The sequence below is a fragment of the Catharus ustulatus genome, chromosome 1 (assembly GCF_009819885.2).
Source record: "Catharus ustulatus isolate bCatUst1 chromosome 1, bCatUst1.pri.v2, whole genome shotgun sequence".
NCBI lineage: Eukaryota > Metazoa > Chordata > Aves > Passeriformes > Turdidae > Catharus > Catharus ustulatus.
The window spans coordinates 110,688,679-110,707,165 of record NC_046221.1 but is presented as its reverse complement, the minus strand read 5'-3'; the positions used below and the strand labels follow the sequence as shown (position 1 = coordinate 110,707,165).

Genomic DNA, 18,487 nt, shown 5'->3' with positions numbered 1-18,487 from the left:
CGCCTCCCCTCTACTCCTTCACTCCCTCCTCCCGTCTGCTCCCGCCCGCCCTGCCGGGCCCCGCCGTGACGCAGTTCCGTGTGACGCTCGGGGCGCGTCGGGCGGGCGGATTTGAAATTGCGAGGAGGCGGCGGCGGCGCTGGCGGTAACGGCAGGGCGGGGAGCGGGACGGGGCTCTGCGGGCAGCGGGAGGGCAGCGGCAGGGCAGCGGCAGCAACCCCCTCACTCCCTCACCTCTTCACCCGCTGGATAAGTGTCCGTGCGGCGGCGGTGAGTCCTAGGGTGGTCTCACTGCTGAGTCCCCTACGGTAAGGTTCCCAGGGCGAGGTGGAGCTGCGCCCAGCTCTGCCGCGCTCCGACGCGCTTTTTTTTTTTTTTTTAACCTGCTGGCGTGTTTGCTCTTAAATCTCAGCTCAAACTCCGCTCTTACAGAGTCCTGGCTTATGTCAGCAGCAGTGTGGCCAGCAGGACCAGGGCAGTGACAGTCCCCCTGTGCTTGGCACTGGTGAGGCCGCACCTCCAGTGCTGTGTCCAGTTCTGGGCCCCTCAGTTCAGGAAGGTCAGTGAGGGGCTGGAGCGTGTCCAGAAAAGGGCAACAGAGATCGGGAAGGGTCTGGAGAAAAGTCCTAGGAGCGGCTGAGAGGGCTGGGTTGTTTAGCCTGGAGAAATGGAGGCTCAGGGGTGACTTTATCGCTCTGGCACCACCTGAGGGGTGGCTGCAGCCAGCTGGGGCTCGGCCTCTTCTCCCAGGCACCAAGCGAGACCACACGGCCTCAAACTGCGCCAGGCTTTGGTGGGAAGTTGGAGGGATTTCTCCACAGGAAAGGCGATTATACACTGGAATGGACTGCTGTCATGAATGAGTGTGTTACGCTTACCTAAAGACCAGCATGGTGGTGGAGTCAGTGTCCCTGGAGATGTTTAAGGAAATGCTGGATGTGGCACTTAGTGCTATGGCCTGGCTTACAAGGTGGTGTTTGGTCATAAGTTGGACTTGATGATCTCGCAGGTCTTTTCCAGCCTATTTGATTCTGTTATTCTAGAAGCTAATTGCTTGCTATGTTGGTGAAAATTCAATCTCTCTGTGGTTGGTGCCAGTTAAAGTAATAGAATAACACAGTCATGAATATGGTGCCCTATGACTTGAGCTTGAGCTAAACTTCTGTTGTGGGTTGTGAGCAGTGGAACTGGAAGCAAAATGAAGCAAAAGTTTATATTAATAATGTGTTTTGGTAATGTTTGTAGTGGATGGGACTTTTATTAGTTATAATTCAGTCATGTAAGCTCATCCCACAAACGATGGGCTTCTGTAGAGGGCAGAAGCTGGCATTTTATTCTTGAGTGAATTCTGTTTACTTCAGATTCCCCCTTAATGCCCTTGTGGGGGCAATGGTATTAATATTCCAGTTTGGTTTGTATTCTGTGTGCATGGTCTGAAGAGCTCCATAATATTATATCAGAATAGATTTTCCAGTTATTGTGATACTGGGAGATCAGTTGTAAATGAATGGGTAGGTTCAGAATAAGCAGCTCAGGAGCTGATGTATGGCTGATGTTCTGTAAGCAGTACTTGTGTACTCGTAATAGTGTGGCCTTTTTTGCAGCAGACTGAACTGAAAAATTTCTCAAGTTCTTTTGCTTTTGGAATGTGGGGGTTTGAAGTGACCAAATATAAAGAAAGGCAAAACAGTAGGTTGGAATAACCACTGACCCTTTCAACAATAAAAGAGTTGATTTAAAAGACTGTGGCTGCTCTTATGTATTTCTGGAGTGTAACAATCTTTTTTTTTTTTTTTTTTGTGCAATGTACAGGTCTACTTGTTTATTCTGAGCCTTTGCAAAATCGTTGTGGCATTTAGAAAAGAAAATACCCTAACACCCTTAGATCCTGCATTTTCTTACACTGCTGGGATACTGAGGGATTGCGATTTACAGTAGTCACAATGAGGCGAAGCTCAAGTATTGCTGGAAGCAGCAGTCGACAATCTATGATGGCACTGAGAGTGCAGGATACTAACAAGAAGATGGGTCTTCAAACACCTCAGATGTAAGTCTTGCTGGTCATGTTCCTAAAAATAAGCATTTAAAACTAATTCTGAAGAGATTTATCATAGTATGTTTGAGTGTGCAAGTAGCAACCAAGGGAAAAAAAAATGAAACCGTGAGAAAAATGCTCCTTACAGCCAAGGATGTTTGCATAAGTGCTCCGGTTTTGTACCTGTGTCACATTTCAAATGGTAACACTTTGTACCATGTTTCTTTGGAGGAATCTTGAGTGCATCAGTTGATTGCTGTGGTGAAGGTGCTTACGAATATATGAGTACATGTATAGCTCTTGTATGAGCAAAAGATGAATTGGTAGAAATAGTCACTTGCATCCTTCTCTCTATTCCTCAGGAAGGACAGGACCACCTTTGGGAAACTGAGCATGAGCAAACCTGCATCTGGAGCTTCAGAAAGAAAAGTCAGCTGTTTTGGGAACAGGTATGAATAGCTTTCATTCTCTGCACTGTAAATTAAAACAAAAATGGTCCTACATAATTTGGGGATTTTTCTTTCTTGACAGAGTCTCATTATAGGGAATAATGGATCTGAGGCAAGAAGACTTTCAGGTCTGCCTTCCTCTGGTCCTTGGTCACTAAACAATAATGCTGTGGAGCAGGAATTGCTTTGGGAGTTGCTTTTTGGTTTTGGTTCTTTTTTTTTTTTTTCCTTTTGGGAATGATGTGCACTGCAGAACTTTAAGAATATCTCAATACATTTTCCTGAAGTATACTCTGTGCTAGTTTCTTCTCTGTAAGATGGAAAGCTTCCAAAAATCTATAGTCTTTCAACTTACCTACAACACAGAGTCATGAGCTATCTTCTTTCCTAGAACCCCAATGTTGCAGGGGTCTTTTCTTTTTAAATATTCTTTAAATATTTTAGTGTTAATTTAGTCAACAACATGATTTTTTTCTTCATCTTTGAGATATTTTTCTGCTCTCTGAAAGTTTATTTTTTTCAATAAAATGAAGAAAATATTAATCTAAGATGCAATAATCCCTTTGTTGTACGTGTGGCATTGTGGCTTCCAGGTTGATGACATTTTTCCGATCACCTGAAATTCAAGTATCACTTTATATAACAAATGCAAAGAAAACATAAACGTAGCAATTGTTAACTGTCACAAAACCTGTATTTATTGTCTGTCCTTAGAGTGAGTGGGTTTGGAGGATCGCGCAACAGCCAGTATGGTATGTTTGGGACAGAAAAGATAAAGGATCCCAGACCCCTTCATGACAAGGCATTCATCCAACAATGTATCAAGAAACTTTGTGAGGTAACATATTATTCTGCATGTATGTTATAAGGTGTAAAATGTACTAATCAAAATGGTTATTTCTCTTGATTTCAACTCTAAGTTGTATTTAGTGACTTGTATTCCATGTTTCTTTTGCACAGTTCCTCCTTGAGAATGGTTATGCTCACAATGTTTCCATGAAATCGCTACAATCTCCATCAGTTAAGGACTTTTTAAAGATCTTCACCTTTATCTATAAATTCTTCTGCCCTTCTTATGAATTGCCTGACTCAAAATTTGAAGAGGAAATTCCCAAAGTTTTTAAAAACCTTGGGTAAGATGATTATTGTTGGTCTCCTGGGCTGAATAAGTATGCTATGGCTAGAAATTTAAAAGCTAAGAATTCTCTATTGATAGTTGGGGAGAATGGATAAGTTTCTTTATTCAGATAAGACTCTAAAAGTATGATATTGTGATTGTTTTGTTTCACTTTTCTTTAGCTCTAGGTTTACTCTCTGATTTTCAGTGTCTATTGTACATTTTAAATTTGACCTTGCAGAATTATAAGCTCTTGGAATCTTTGTAACATAAAATCTAATTGATTATTTGTATAAAACTTTGAATGACAAGACACAATTTTCTTCTACAGACCTTTCTGTTCATTCTGTTAGAAACTAAGAACTAAAATTTCCAGAATTTTGGATCAAGTTAATTAAGTTTAAAATATGTTTTCCTGAACTTTTTTCTCATTCTTTTAAAGCAGAATGTGGAAATAACAAAAATGACTGTTGAAGTGAAAAAAGCACTAAGTATCTGAGTGGTTTATTGCTGAATTTGTTCAGTGTTTGAAATCATTAACGCCCCAATGCTTTCCAAGAAAGAAAATCCTCTGCCTGTTGATAATTGGGAATTTTCAGTCTCATTAAAAAAAAAAAGTGTATTTTACTCCTGTGGATTTGAACCCATTATGGTGTGAAAGTGCCAGGGTTCCTTAAATGTAGGAATAAATCTGTTTTGTTCGCTTCTCAGCATTTTATTAAAATTTTGTTTTAATCTGTAACATTTGAAACTGCTGAGTGAACTTGCAATGTTGAAAAAGATTATACTCAGCTATGCCAAGAGTGTAATTCTGGATAAAATTACTGACTCTAACAACTCACTTGAAGCATCTGGACACTCTCGATCATATGGTTCAGTTGTAGGCAGTCCTATGAGTTGCAGGGAGTTGGATTTGTTGATCCTTAGGGGTCCCTTTCAAACCAAGGGTATTTATGACTCACTTAAATGAGAAAGCCATGATAATTGAATAAAACAGTGCTGTAAGGACTCAACTTATTTCCTTTGAAATACAGTATAAAGTACAATTGAGTTTGCTCTTCCTTCTGTGCCTTCATCTATGTATAAAAATGTGCTGCTTTATTTTCAAAATGTGCTGTTTGTTTTCATCACTGTCTGCCGCAGCTCTTAAAAATGTATCTTCTTTGGCCTTATAGGTACCCCTTTGCTCTGTCAAAAAGCTCCATGTACACCGTGGGTGCACCCCACACCTGGCCTCAGATTGTGGCAGCTTTGGTTTGGTTAATTGATTGTGTCAAGGTAACATTTGTCTTAAGATAAATATTTCCATTTTACAGGCTGGAATGTTAGTTTCAATACAGATCTAGTAAATATTTTCTACAAATCTCCTTGTCTAACATATATGTAAAGAAAAAGGTGGATGTTCTTAGCTGTTATCTGGCAGCTGACCCACAGACTTTTGTTTCAGTGACTTTTAAAGTGATTTTTTTCATGTTATAGTGTGATAATTTTTTTCTTTAAATAGATGCACTGGATAAATTCCTGTATTAAAAAAGGTGGGGAAATGTTTGCTTATACATACATTAAATGTGAGAAGTTAAGGGGTATAATCACTGAATAGAACGGGTATCTTCAGTGCAAATGTTGTGACATCTGCCATTCACTCCTGAATTTGAAACCAGGGGATGAAATTTTCAATTGAAATCATTCAATTGTCCTGTGATTCTGATGCAGAATGACAAGTTTTGTGTTCGGGTGGGGTGGTTTTATTTAATTTTGGTTTTGTTTGGGTTTTTTAGTAGTGGTGTTGCTACCAGCTCAGGTCTGAGCAAAACTTGGAATCTGTGACAGAACTTCACCACTGCTGAACTGAGCACCCATGAAAATCCTGTAATTTTTGTTGAAAAGACACAAGACAATTTGGCAGTGTTAACTGTCCAGTTCCTGCCTTTTTACCTGTGTGTTTAGTCAACACAGGCTCATTCCATCCTGCTTGCTGAAATCCTAATCCAGTGTTACTCTGCTACTTACCATGAGACCAATATGAAAACTAATGGATGTCTTCACATTTGCTCTTTGTGTGTGCATCTCTGCTTTTCAGCTGTACAATGCCATCAAGGAAAATGCACCAGCGTTCGATGACGGACAGGGAGGAGAGACAGATGATGGAATTGTACATTATAAGGTACCATAAAAAGGAAATTAGTCAGAATTGCTCATGTGCTGTAACAACACAATTTAAATGCAGTTTGGATTGTTGTGTTGTGTATTTATAGATTCTGTTCCCTTTTATATTCTCAACACTTTCTAGGAAGTAGAGTAGCATTATATAAAAAGCCTGATCAACTACTTCCTGAGCAGGCATTGTGGCCAGTCTATTGAAGACTGGGTATTAAACAGAAATACCTTATTCTCCTTTGTGGAGAAAGGGAATCATTATGCTATTTATTATTTTAGTAAAGTTTCTGGTAGATTTTGCTTTAGCACTCAAGTCTTCTGAGGTTAACAGCAGCACAGTGTAAAGACAGTGACTTAATTCTAAATTCTAGGTTTCTGCCTATCTCTACTCAGTTTACTAAGTAAAAATTGGTTGTAACACTTGATTTCTAAGCCACAAAATAGGGTGGCAATGTAATTCAGGCTCTTAGAAATCCAACATCTTGCTTTCTTCTTAATTTATCATAGATTATAGTACTACTCCGATTCAACTTGCAACACATCTTTAGAAGGGGTTTCATTATAGCTAAAACATTTTATTAGAAAATTGCAAAAATCAAGTAAAATCATTCTTTTGGACTAAGGTTACGACCTACTAGTTGGCAAGTAAAAATGCTTTCAAACTAAAAATGTTCTTCTACACTGACATTTATGCATATATGTTAATACAAAATTCAGAATACTGGTGTAATTGCTTCTGAAACATCTGTAACTTAGTGTCTAGCAAATTCTTTCTGAGTAACCTTTCTTTAATTCTAGATTCGTTCTTTGACATATGCAGATCTGAATTTTAATGGTTGTATTTACTGAAGAGGTTTGTTAAACAGATCTCCAGTTTCCATAAACTAGCCTGAGAGACTCATATGCGTCAAGATGAAAAATTATTAAATATTGTACCTACAATCCTTGTTAAATATCCCAGAAAAATACAGCATTTCCAGACCTTTCATAATGTGAATTATAAGTGCCTTCTTCTGCCTGAATATAATCTACTGACATTCTATGTTCAAAGGGAGGAAAAAAGTTTGATTTTACAAAAGTATAATGAAAGCATTGAAAGGTATTTTTGATGTCTGTTTAATTCCACTGATTGAGTAGCTTTAAACTATCCAGATATTTTACAGGCCTTGGAATTGTTGAAATGAAATATTTTTAAATTGTTTTCAGCTTTTCCTGGACTACTGTGTGAAGTGCTATGATCTTTTCATGAAAGGGAGAGATACCTTTGAGGAGGTGGATGCTGAAGTGCAGTCAAAATTAAGTAAGTTTTCAAGTTTTAATTAAGTATTTAATTGTGTTACTGGTTTCTTTTCTCCTAGTATCAGTTTGTTCAGTTTACAAGTGAAAGTGATCTAAGGGAATCTGAAGTTCCTAAGTACCTTTCAGTTACTTCAACTTAATGCTCTCTTCTTTTATATATGTTTTAGCAGTACAGATGGCTAGATCATGATCTGTTTTCAGCTGTAGCTCTGTCACCAGTTTTTTTTGATGGATTTGTCACAGAAAACCAGTATACAATTCTTCAGATGCAAACTCCATCTATGCAGATGACTCTTGTTTCTGTCTGGCAAAGTTAAAAATTTTAAAAAAAGAAAAGTATTTTTGGAGGATTCACACCTGATAAGTAAGAAAGTTCAGCTTTTGAAAGCTCTGAAAAGTCTGCAAGAGTTCCAAACTCTGTTGTGAGGGTTCCTGCATATGATTCAGGAAGCACCAGTGTTTGTTTTCAGGGAGGTGGAAAATTATTAGGTCTTTTTTACTCACTCATTTCACCACCTACAGAAATACAAACAGAATGTGAGAATGAGGAAGAAGAGCCAGACTAAGGGCCCTTTGTTTGCAAACAGGAGACATCCATTGGAGAGGAAATAAGGTACCACACTGTTACAGGATATTAGGAAAATATAATCATCCCATCGTTTGGCAAAGGCCAAGTGAAGTTAGGGAAAAGATGTCTCAATAAGCAAGAAAGTATATGGATAAGAAAGAGGTTGGTAAATAGATTTGATCTGTTCTGGCTTCACAAGGTACTCCTGACTTGTATACTCTCCTGTGGTTTGGGCTGTATGAGGGTTTGGAAACCCTTACCTCTTGGGACTGTCTTTGACATGAGGACTGAGAAACACATTTCTTTTCTTGTTTTTTTGGAGTTTTTGCCTGGTTGCATTTTAATGAAAGGTTTTTCTGGTAAGGTTCTCGGTTGTTTTTAGTAATTTCTTTAATGTAAAATAATTGTCCAGATAAGGGATATTTACTGTGCTGAAGCTAAAGTTCAGATACTCAAAATAGGAGGTGATGATATGAAGTGAGATTAATTTGTAACCCCACTCTCTCTTCTGCTCTCCCACAGAGGATTTATTTAATGTGGATGCATTCCAGATGGAAAGTTTAGCAGCTGAAAACAAAAGACTTCAAGAAGAGATTGCAAGACTAGAAAAAGAAAAGGAAAGGGAGCCGGTTAGTAAATTAGGTTTCTGTTACAGTGGAGTTGAATTTTATAACATTGACCATTTCTGAATGAAGATACGTATGATACATAACAAATGGAAAATTTTCAGTGCTTTGAGATTTTAATTAGGCTGGGTTTTTACAGACTCTGTACTATTATAGAACAAGGCTTTTTCTGTGGAGTCTTCGGTCACTATTTGTTTGATAATGTGTATATATTTCCAGGTAATAAGGTCTTGTATTGACTGAAATATTAATAAAATACTTGAACCACTTTTTTTAATATAAATTTCAACATTGTTTTCCAAATGTATTGGTATGACACATGGGATTCAGTGGAAATAATATATTTTATAGAAAACATTTTGCTTCAAAAGCCAGATTCTGCTTTTAATGCATCATTAGTTTAAAAATGGGTAAGTGGCTGTCCAGGTTGTAAATTGAGACTCCTGCCAACTGTGCAAAATGTTCTGGGTTTATTCCCGGCTTTCCATCCCCTAGTTTTATCTGCCCTCCATATATTAGAGTTGAGTTGTAAACTACCTGTAGTAAGAATGTCTAAAGGCAGTGTCAGATGTAAATGACAGACTTAATGCTGAAATGTAGGAATCTTTTCAGCCTTCCTTGCTGTTAATTCAAAGATGTTTGACTTGATTCAGCTGTCACAGAGATAAAAAATTGTTGAAGGTCTTTATATTTATATTTGTGCAATTGATACAGACCAATTACTCTACTGTTTTGTCTGAAAAATGAAGTCATTATTTTACATTAATCTGAAAGTGGTTGTTCTTTTCACCCCATTTCGTAGGATCGTAGAGTAACGCTACGAAATGTGAAATCATCTCTTCAAGCAGATGTCCAGAAATACCAGGCTTATTTGGCCAGTCTGGAATCTCATATAGCCATCCTTGATCAAAAACTGGGAAGTCTTAATGATGAAGTTGAGACAGCAGGTAAGGAGGCCTTGATCACAGTCAGGACAGTGAAGCTAGAAATAGTCTTCAAATAATTGTATTTCTTAGCTTGAGGACAGAGTGAGATACCTGGAGTAGGATGATGCTGCAAATAAACTTTCCAGAATGGATTGCTAAGGATTTTTTTTCTAATAGCTCTTTATACACTAGAGTAATGAAAAGGTAATGATACATAATAATTACATTATTTACTCATAAAATACAGAAGTGAGTTTTTTGTATGTAGGCTGGTATTTTATGTCCATTTCACAAATGTTTTGTGAACTTAGAAACGGAAGTAGAAGCAATGAAGCAGGAGAATGCCCGGCTCCGGCACATCTTTGATAACCAAAAGTATTCAGCTGTGGACATTGAGAGAATAAAATATGAGAGAAATGAACTGCAGCAAACCATTAACAAGCTGACTAAGGAACTGGAAGCAGAAGAACATCAGCTGTGGAATGAAGAGCTAAAATATGCTAGGAGTAAAGAGGCGGTATGTGGAAGCCCCACTATACTCAGGGGTGGCCATCAGTTTTCATCATGCAAGCTTAAAACTGGAGTCTTGAGAATTTCTTTCCTAAATAATCTAGCAACACTATACATGTATCAAACCAGGCAAAACTGACAAGAACGGCCTCTGTTTACAATATGTCTGAAAAAGGTTCCTTTTTCCCCCCTTTTTCTGTTTTGTGTTTTTGTGATGGAAATTAGCATGCCATTAGCATGAAATTAGAAATTAGCGTGATGGCATTAGCATGCCATTGCTTTGATAACACAAGAAATTTCAGGCTAACGTTAATATTGCAGAGCAAGGAAGTAAGGCAAAACTAATGAATTTGAATCAATAGTTTTGCATGCATTTAGGGCCTGATTAGTTGTTTGTGTAGAAGTTGTAACATCTTTCAAGGGCCAAGTTCAATCCCTTCAAACAGAATGAAAAGATATAGTCCTGTAAGTGATGGGATTTAAAAGCTTCTGCTTTGCCAATTGGAGAACTAAAGAAAAAAGTTTCAAATATATTTGGTAGGGTTACCCTTTATTAAGCATTTGTATGAACTTAAATTGTCATGTGCAAGTATGAAGCACATAAAACTGGAAAAAACCCTGGGTTCTTTAATGTTTGCATATAAATAGCACTCATTAATTAGAAATTAGAGCATTTAATGAGCTTTACTTAGAGGCATGCTCAAGTTAGCTTGTAATAAGGATGTGTGGCTGTGTGGCATTTCCTGTCAAAACTAATGAGAAAGTGTATATGGACACGATGACTGATCATTGGTTTAGTATTATTTTCCAGCTTGTTGTTACTTCCCTATTGGTTCATTCTCAAAAACTTGAGGCAGGAAAAATTACGGCAGATGAATATGGAAAACCACAAGTGAAACCATTCAGTGTCAGCCATACACACTGAGAAACCAGGCTGAGCAAACTCTGAAAGAATCATAAAACAGTACCTAACTGCTGCACTGGCATTACATACAGCTCTTGAATACTGTGGTGTAACAAGGAATCATGTCTATAGAGAGCAACTCAGGAACTTGTTTAAAGTACTTTATGAATACTTCTTGCACAGCTTTTCACCTGTATCTCTTCTGTGATTTCTGCCCTTTTCTCCTCTGAGCAGATCGAAATGCAACTGGCAGAGTATCATAAACTGGCACGAAAGCTGAAATTAATTCCAGTAAGTGCTCAGAATTCCAAAGGCCACGACTTTGAGATTCAGTTTAATCCTGAGGCAGGACCAAATTGCCTAGTCAAATACAGAACTCAGATCAAGGTAAGTAGAGTCAACACTGAAGGCTTTAGTTACCACTCACAAAAAAGATATGTTTCTTTGGAAATGCTGGAAAGGTCTCTCAATCTCACAATGTAATGTCATTGAAAAGTTTGTGCAATGAGTCAACGTAATGACGTACATACTGTAGTATATGAAAGAGATTTGGTATTGGAGAATACAGTAGCCTGAAAAAAAAGAAGGAAAAGATGTACTAGGGTGCGTCTTGGTTCAAATAAGCAAATTGCACTTGTCAGATCTTCTTGTATGCATATTACAGGCTCCCCTCATGGAGATCATCAATGAGACTGAGGAAGAAATTATTAAAGCTACTCAACGGAAAATGACTTTGGAGGATACTTTAGAACAGGTGTGTTGCTTAATGAAGATTAGGACTAAGATACCAAGCCTAAAATCTTAACTGCTGCTTTCATTCAGCCTTTTGCATGGGTGAAGTGTGGTGTGGTGGGTTGGTTTTTTTGGATTGGTTGGAGTTTTTCTGAGGACAAGCAGGCGGGGAGAAGCTGTGAGAAAACTGCTTTAATTGTGATGGAACCTAAAAGTTTTTCTAAGAATTGAGGTCCTTGTTGGTTGAAATACTGTGTATTCCCTGAATTAAAGTTCATGTAACTTACATATATTTGACCATAAACATTGGAAATACTTGCTTTTAATAAGTTGCCCATTCCAGTGTGGCTTACCATCACTGACAAATTGTCATCAGGAAGATTTTTGGCAATACTGGGTTTGGGTTTGATTGAAAGAAGGAGAATTTTATTTCTTCTTTCTTCTACCTTTACCTCAGTTTTTATTACTGAGCGTGATGTTGTGTGGAAAGTCCTCTTGGTCTATGGACCTTCCCAGTCCCTTGCCCATCCCCATCCTACTCAGTGAGGGGCCCTGTGAGGGATAAAAAGCCTTGGAATGCTGTGCTAGCACTATTCAGCAGCAGCCAAAACATTAGTGCGTTACCAGCACTGTATCAGCTCTTACCCAAAACAAAGCATAATACAGGCTGCTGTGAAGATAGGTAATGCTATCCCAACCTAGCCTAGCTGAATTGTTCTTTTGGAGCTACCAGGTATAGTTTGTGATGGCACAGATTTATATGTTGGAATCTTTTTTGGAACCATATTTCCTTGGTGATGTTTTCATCCTAGGTGAATATAATGCTAGAGGACAAGAAACGCAGTGTGAAAATGCTGACAGAAGAAGCTGAAGAGTTGGATGATCTTTACCAGAAGAAACTCAAGGTAGAACTTCTTACAGCTTGGTGACAAATTATCCTTAATGATACTGTTATCTATAAATACAAAGATTAAGGATAAGTTTTTGGATTGCATTTTTGTTTGGGCTTCTGCCTTTGCCTTCTTCACTTCCTCTTACAGGATTTTTTCAGTCTTTTCAGAAAAATTATTTGACTGCTACCTTAAACTGAAACAGTTTTCACTTTCTTGTAAGAGAATTTGTCATGGTTCTGTAGCAGATCCTATAAATCATAAGTTACTACATACAGTAATAAAAGCAGTAACAATCATCTGAGTATGTCTCCAAGCGTGTGCTTGAAGGAGATTTTAGGATTAACAGAATCTGCCTCATCTAATCAATTTGTATATAATAAATACATTTACAGTTTTTAGTAAATGTCTTTAATCAGCTTCTGTAAAAATTAAGAAAAACACTGATTGACCGAAAGCATATTTAATTGCTTTAATGATCTCAAACTGTTGCTTGCTTTAGCTTCCTTTCCCAGCACAGGAGCAGTCTCTATCCTTCTCCCCACTCACAGTTAGCAACAAAACTTAGCCCTCTCTGTTAACAACTGAGTAGCTATTTTGGTACTTCCCAACTTCTCTGACAACATTGCTTTCGTAGGGCTGTGGTGCTCTACACAAAAAGGTTCCTTGAACTAAACCAGTGTTTACTATATATTCTCTTGTAAACCCAAATTCCTGTCCTATAGCCATGAAACAGTGTTATTTCACTGCCAATACCTGCTGAGTTGTCTAAAGGCAACTAATTTGGATTATATTTTTCAAAACCACATGAAATTCAGCTTTTGATCTGTGCTCTTGCATAAACTTTTCTCTAGAGTTAAGGTCATAAAATACACAGTTGCCACTGGAGGTTTATAGTAAGACATAGTCATGTAATTTGTCATATAATTTTTTAAATGATGTTTGTAAGTCTCAACTATTAAAATTATTTTTGAAGTATGATTTTCAGTAATCTATTAGAATTGCATGTTGAGTTGATACTAGAATTATGTTTGGTTTTGTGAATTGTTTAGCGTCAACAGTGTCATTCTCCTTGAAGAGATGATTACTTGGAAATGTATGCCCTTTAAGACAAAAAGGAAAAGCTATTTTCCTACTCAAATGTGGTTATATTTCTTTAACCTAGAAACAGTGGTTCATGATGTGCCATTTCTAAGCTATTTAGACTATCTAAACAACACTTTTTGAGTTTAACTCTGAAGGGAAAATGGCTGCAACATAAACCTTTTAAATAATATGATTAGAGGAATAAAGAGGTGGTTAGGCTTTTGCTGTGATGGGGATGATACAGCAAACAGCTGAAACTTTATGTTTGGGAGGGATGTCCTTAGGGATTTTTTTTTCAGTTCTGAACTTGGAGTTACTTGTGGGAATTTTTAATCCAAGCATTAGGATGTAATCAGGTAATAGAAAGAAGAAAAAAAATCCAAATTATTCCTGAGCAATACAAATTTTTTCTCCTCTTTCCTTGTGACTGTAGGAGATAGAAGAGGAAGAGCAAAAATGTGCAAATGAACGAGAATCATTGAAGAAGCATAAACAGTTACTTGAGAGTGGTGTCTATGATGGTCTCAGTGAAGCCACAAATGAATTGCATGATGTCCAACGACAGTAAGACTCATAACTGCTATCTTTGCCTTATTTATTTTGATTTTTAAGGTTGAAGATATTCTCTTGAATGTAACAAAGTTGTTTCAGTGTGTATCCATCTCAGTGTATTAATTGCACAAGTTAATAACTGAAAGATGTTTCTCCTCAACAGTATTTTGCTATTGTCTGCTGTATCAGAACTCCTGTTTTCCATGTAACTTTCTTTATATATGTAGTTGTAGCAAAGAAATTAGTTTGTTTCCAAACTTACATGACAACTGCATTTTCCACCTCAAAGTCTGGAAAGAGTATTGGGACTCTAAGGTTTCTTATCAGTTAGCTCAACACAGTCCTTTTTTTTTTTTTTTCTTTTTATAAAGTTGAGTGTTAATACATTCTATCTTGGTTCAAATCAATACTAATAGAAAAAAAGTATGGCTAAACATGATGATAAATCAGACTTCAAGTGATTGTTTTAAATACCAGGAATTCTCAGAAGGTTATGTCCATAATTAGAATATCTTTACATTTTAGATACCAAGTTGTTTTGCAAACAACAACAGAAGAGAAGAGAAAAATTGGTGCCAACTTGAGTCATCTTATAGAAACAGTTGCTACTCATATAGCATCTGTAGTGGTAAGCTAAAATTTGATATTCAGAATTAAATCTCTCTAGAGACATTTGCAGTTAAACACTTGGAAATAAGAACTTACTTTTTCTAAGGAAGTATCAGTTATTTAGCTGCTGTACTGAGTCCCTGGATTCTAGTTAAATTTTCTGACAAACTCTTGGTATCAATAGTCAGAATTGGTTGTTAAGTTTAAGCAGTACGATCCTGTCAGGTTTTAACTGAAATCAGTTAGCCTGTGCAATGACTGCTTAAAATGCTTTAGCAGAATCAGTACAATAAAGACCATGATAGAGCTAATAAAGCTTTCTGTACCTCTTTTCCAGAAATACATTGATGAACAGAATGTGAAAATTCACAGAGACTATGAAGAATTCATGTCTGAAGATCTATTGTCAGACTTGACCCGCATCCTAGACAGTTATAAAAAGAAGGCTGAAAGTCTCTAATCACTAGAAAGGTGAAGATAAAAATGTTGCATTTCTGAAGCACTGGTATGGTGCTTTCCAAAAGGATGGGTACTGCTTGTGTTTGGCACTGTAACTGCATTTGAGTGAAAGGAAGTAGTTATGTTCTTTGTTTTGTTGACACAAATACATTAAAGAATTAAACAATATATTTGCATTTTCTTAAAAAATGCTTTGCTCAGACTTTGTACTTTCAATGGTATAGGTATGCATTTAGGGCATATGCATAACAGGCAGTTCGCATCCTTGCCCAAGCCTTATTTTACTAGCAAGACAAAATGGAAATGTCTGTCTCCTGCTTGTTCAGTTACCTACAAAACTGCACAAGGACACCTCTTAGATGAGTGAAAATTCAAAACCTCTTTTGAAAAGATGATTAGTAGTCTTGTATAGTAGTCTTGTAAATAGTCCAGAAAAAGAAACACAGTACTTTGAAAATGTTTTGTCTTTAGCTGTTCATACTCCCAGATGAAACTTCGCTGAACTTCTTGAATATGTCTACCAGAGAAAGCTCCAAGTAGGACATCATATGAATTCTGACTGTATAGTGATTCAGTTGTAGGCTTGGTTCATGTTAGATACATCAAAATGGTCTAAGATGTCTGTATTCTTGTTAAGCCAGTTGGACAGACTCTATTTGACTTTTCTTCCTCAGAATAGTAACAGTCTGTTCTGGTTTAGGATAAATTGGGGAGGAAACCTCTGCATGGGGTCCCTCTAGGAAACAGATTCAAGCAGTTGTTCCCCCACTTGGTTCACAGAAAAATATTTCCTCAGAAAAAAAAACCTGTTCTTTTAACAGGCAAAGCACTCCCCAGCATAAAAAATTGAACAATACTAAACAGCAAAACTTCTCTCCACGCTGATGAGATGACAAATTCAGAAGAGTCCCTCCCGTAGGTTGCAGCCTGGCTCAGTCTATTCTCAGTCCCTCCAGAGCTGGGAAATGCTGCGGCCCAGGCCAGGCCTGGTGGACCACAGGTGTGAGCTCCTGGTGCTCCTCTGGGTTTTCAGTCCACAGCAGGTTCCAACAATTCCAAGAAAAATGAAGGAGAAAAAAAAATAACATGGTCCAAGGGCATTCTTTGCCTCAGCTAGCCAGAAAAACTAACCGGAAGCAAAAGAGAGCTCTCTCCTGCTGACCACTGCAGACAACAGTCTGTGTGAAGACAAATGTGGGGAAGCAAGTGCAGTCTCTGATAACAAACTCTGCACCTCTTTTCTCCCCACTTTGCTCCTGGAACCAGTCTCAAAGCTGCAGAACTCAATATTCAACACCAACAGAACAGATGATTTGGGGATTACAAGCATCATAAAGTCACCCTAACACACAGTAAAATTAGTGTATGAGCAGCTCTGGTCCCAATACTTTGAAGAAAGCAGATTGATGCTATGTGGAATTAGTATCTTTTTTATCTATTCTGTGTATAATTTTGTGTTAATAAATAAATAAAACCCAGCATTCATATCTTGGATAGTTTATTATGGTATTTCCAAATGAAAGCATTGAAGTATTTGAGTACAGTAAATTCACGAATACAAGCCGCACTGAGTATAAGCCGCATCTCTGGGTGTTGGCAAATATTTCGGTTTTTGTCCATAAATAAGCCGCACCTGAATATAAGCCGCTCTGTCGTTCGCAGCGAGGACCCGCATGCAACAAAGTTGCCAAATACTAACAGAACTGCGGCATGGTGGGGTTTACTGGCTTGGCTCGGGCTGTGCAGGCTCGGCCCGCTAGGGGCTGCTGACGGGGCCAGGTGGCCCAGCCCGGCGCTGCCACTCGGGGCTGGCCGCCGCCTCTGGGTTCGCTCGCCCCGGCCCCGCTCCCGTCGCGGCGCCGGCCGGGCACGGAGAGAGCGCCCCGCTCACGCTGCGGCGCTGGCCGGGCACAGAGCACCCCCTGCTCCCGCCACGGCGGCGGTGGGTGGGGGCAGAGCACCCCCCCTTCTCCCCGGGCCGCGGCAATGACGGCGCAGGGTCCCCGTCGGCTCCCCCGGCCGCGGCAATGACGGCGCGAGCTCCCCCCCTCCTCCCTGACCCGTGGCAATGGCAGCGCAGGGCCCCCGTCGGCTCCCCGAGCCGCGGCAATGGCGGCGCGCCCCCCCCGTCCTCCCCGGGCCGCAGCAATGACGGCGCGCCCCCCCCCCCCCCCCGTCCTCCCCGAACCGCGGCAATGGCGGCGCGCCCCCCCCCCCCCGTCCTCCCCGAACTGCGGCAATGGCGGCGCGGCCCCCCCTGCTCCTCTCCGAGCCGCGGCAATGGCGGCGCGGGGCCCCCCCGTCTCTCCCCTGGGCTGCGGCAGAGGAGGAAAGAGAGCTCTCCCGCCTCTCTCCCCGCCCCCCGTGCTGCCTGCAGGGAGCCAGGGCAACACAGTAACACTGTAACAATCGCGGAATGCCGGCTTTTACTGGCAGGTGCTTGGCTCGGCGCCCTGGCTGGCACGTCTGGGGTTGTAAATGTCAGAAAATTATTCACATATTAGCCGCCCCCGACGATTAGCCGCACTTCCGGGTTTCCACCAAAATTTTTGTCAAATTGCTGCGGCTTGTATTCGTGAAATTACTGTATTTGTTTTTAGAGGTCAGACATTCAAATATAAAAAGATAAAAACAATTTTGCAGGTGTTTAAAGGCTTTTAACAGCTGACAGATAAAGGAAGCTGCTCCTTAATTCTACAATATTTGAATGAAACATGGCTCCCTAGGATATACAAGAGAACTTGAGTTAGACCATCTAAACACAGACTGCAAGTAAAAACTGAATTGTCAAATTCTAGACTAGTTTTGCAAATGAGTTTAAAACTCAGTAGTGCTTAACATAGTATGTGAATCTTCCAGCCCTGGTATGAGTATTTTGTTTCAGATATGATAATGATTACATTATTTAGGCTTCTAATTTTCTGTTCCTTTTTCATACTCCAGAATTTTAACTTGACAGTCGGAAAAGTCTTCTGACAGGCGGGAAGTTTTTATGCTTTCTTTTGTTGTACTCTTTTATCTTTACATAATGTTACTTTTTGTTTTCTGTAACAGACTAGTCTTTACTACATCCCAGTTCTTTCTCTTTAGAAGTTTTTTCCTTTTATGATCTCTAACATTTTTGTTATCAAAAGCAATGTAGCAATCTAATGTAGCAAAACTATGAGCTTAAAGTATGTGCTTATTTAGGGGCTATGCTCTCTCTTGACTCCCCTGTACCTGTTTGTCTCTGCTTCTACAACCGATCTTGTGTTTCTTAGCATCTGTAGGTTCCTTGCCACGTCAGTAGTCAGTTACAGTAATTTCATGATTATAAGCCGCACCATTTTTGACTAAAATTTTGGTCCAACCCCGGAAGTGTGGCTTGTAATCCAGAGCGGCCAATATATGGACAATGTTCTGAAAGTTGCCAACCCATGAGAGAGAGCCCGCAGCAGCCCCAAGCTAAGCTGGAGCCTGGCCGGCCCCGGAGAGGCGGCAGGGCCGGCAGAGGCGGGCTGGGCCAGCAGAGGTGGGGAAGCCCAACAGCGCGGGGAAGCCTGGCAGAGCCGGGGCCAGCAGCGCTGGC

The 18,487-nt window shown here is 39.5% G+C and overlaps 1 protein-coding gene across 1 annotated transcript; it reads left to right on the top strand.

Annotated features, from left to right (window-relative positions):
- Positions 1 to 65: 65 nt before the first annotated feature.
- On the top strand, positions 66 to 15,044 carry NDC80 (NDC80 kinetochore complex component). The gene is made up of 17 exons (XM_033070817.1): positions 66 to 145; positions 1,813 to 2,047; positions 2,398 to 2,484; positions 3,199 to 3,322; positions 3,445 to 3,617; positions 4,777 to 4,879; positions 5,682 to 5,765; positions 6,965 to 7,058; positions 8,148 to 8,254; positions 9,054 to 9,198; positions 9,489 to 9,694; positions 10,826 to 10,978; positions 11,256 to 11,345; positions 12,136 to 12,228; positions 13,733 to 13,863; positions 14,377 to 14,479; positions 14,798 to 15,044. Exons 2-17 carry the CDS (start codon positions 1,944 to 1,946, stop codon positions 14,918 to 14,920), a joined length of 1,920 nt encoding a protein of 639 aa, XP_032926708.1. The 5' UTR covers positions 66 to 145; positions 1,813 to 1,943; the 3' UTR covers positions 14,921 to 15,044.
- Positions 15,045 to 18,487: the final 3,443 nt, after the last annotated feature.

Bases quoted from the DNA above. Each gene is read 5' to 3' on its own strand.
- NDC80 (XM_033070817.1), top strand. From the start codon at position 1,944: ATGAGGCGAAGCTCAAGTATTGCTGGAAGCAGCAGTCGACAATCTATG. The intron at 5,766-6,964 runs GTACCATAAAAA...AATTGTTTTCAG, and splicing joins ATGGAATTGTACATTATAAG to CTTTTCCTGGACTACTGTGT. The intron at 12,229-13,732 runs GTAGAACTTCTT...TTGTGACTGTAG, and splicing joins TTTACCAGAAGAAACTCAAG to GAGATAGAAGAGGAAGAGCA.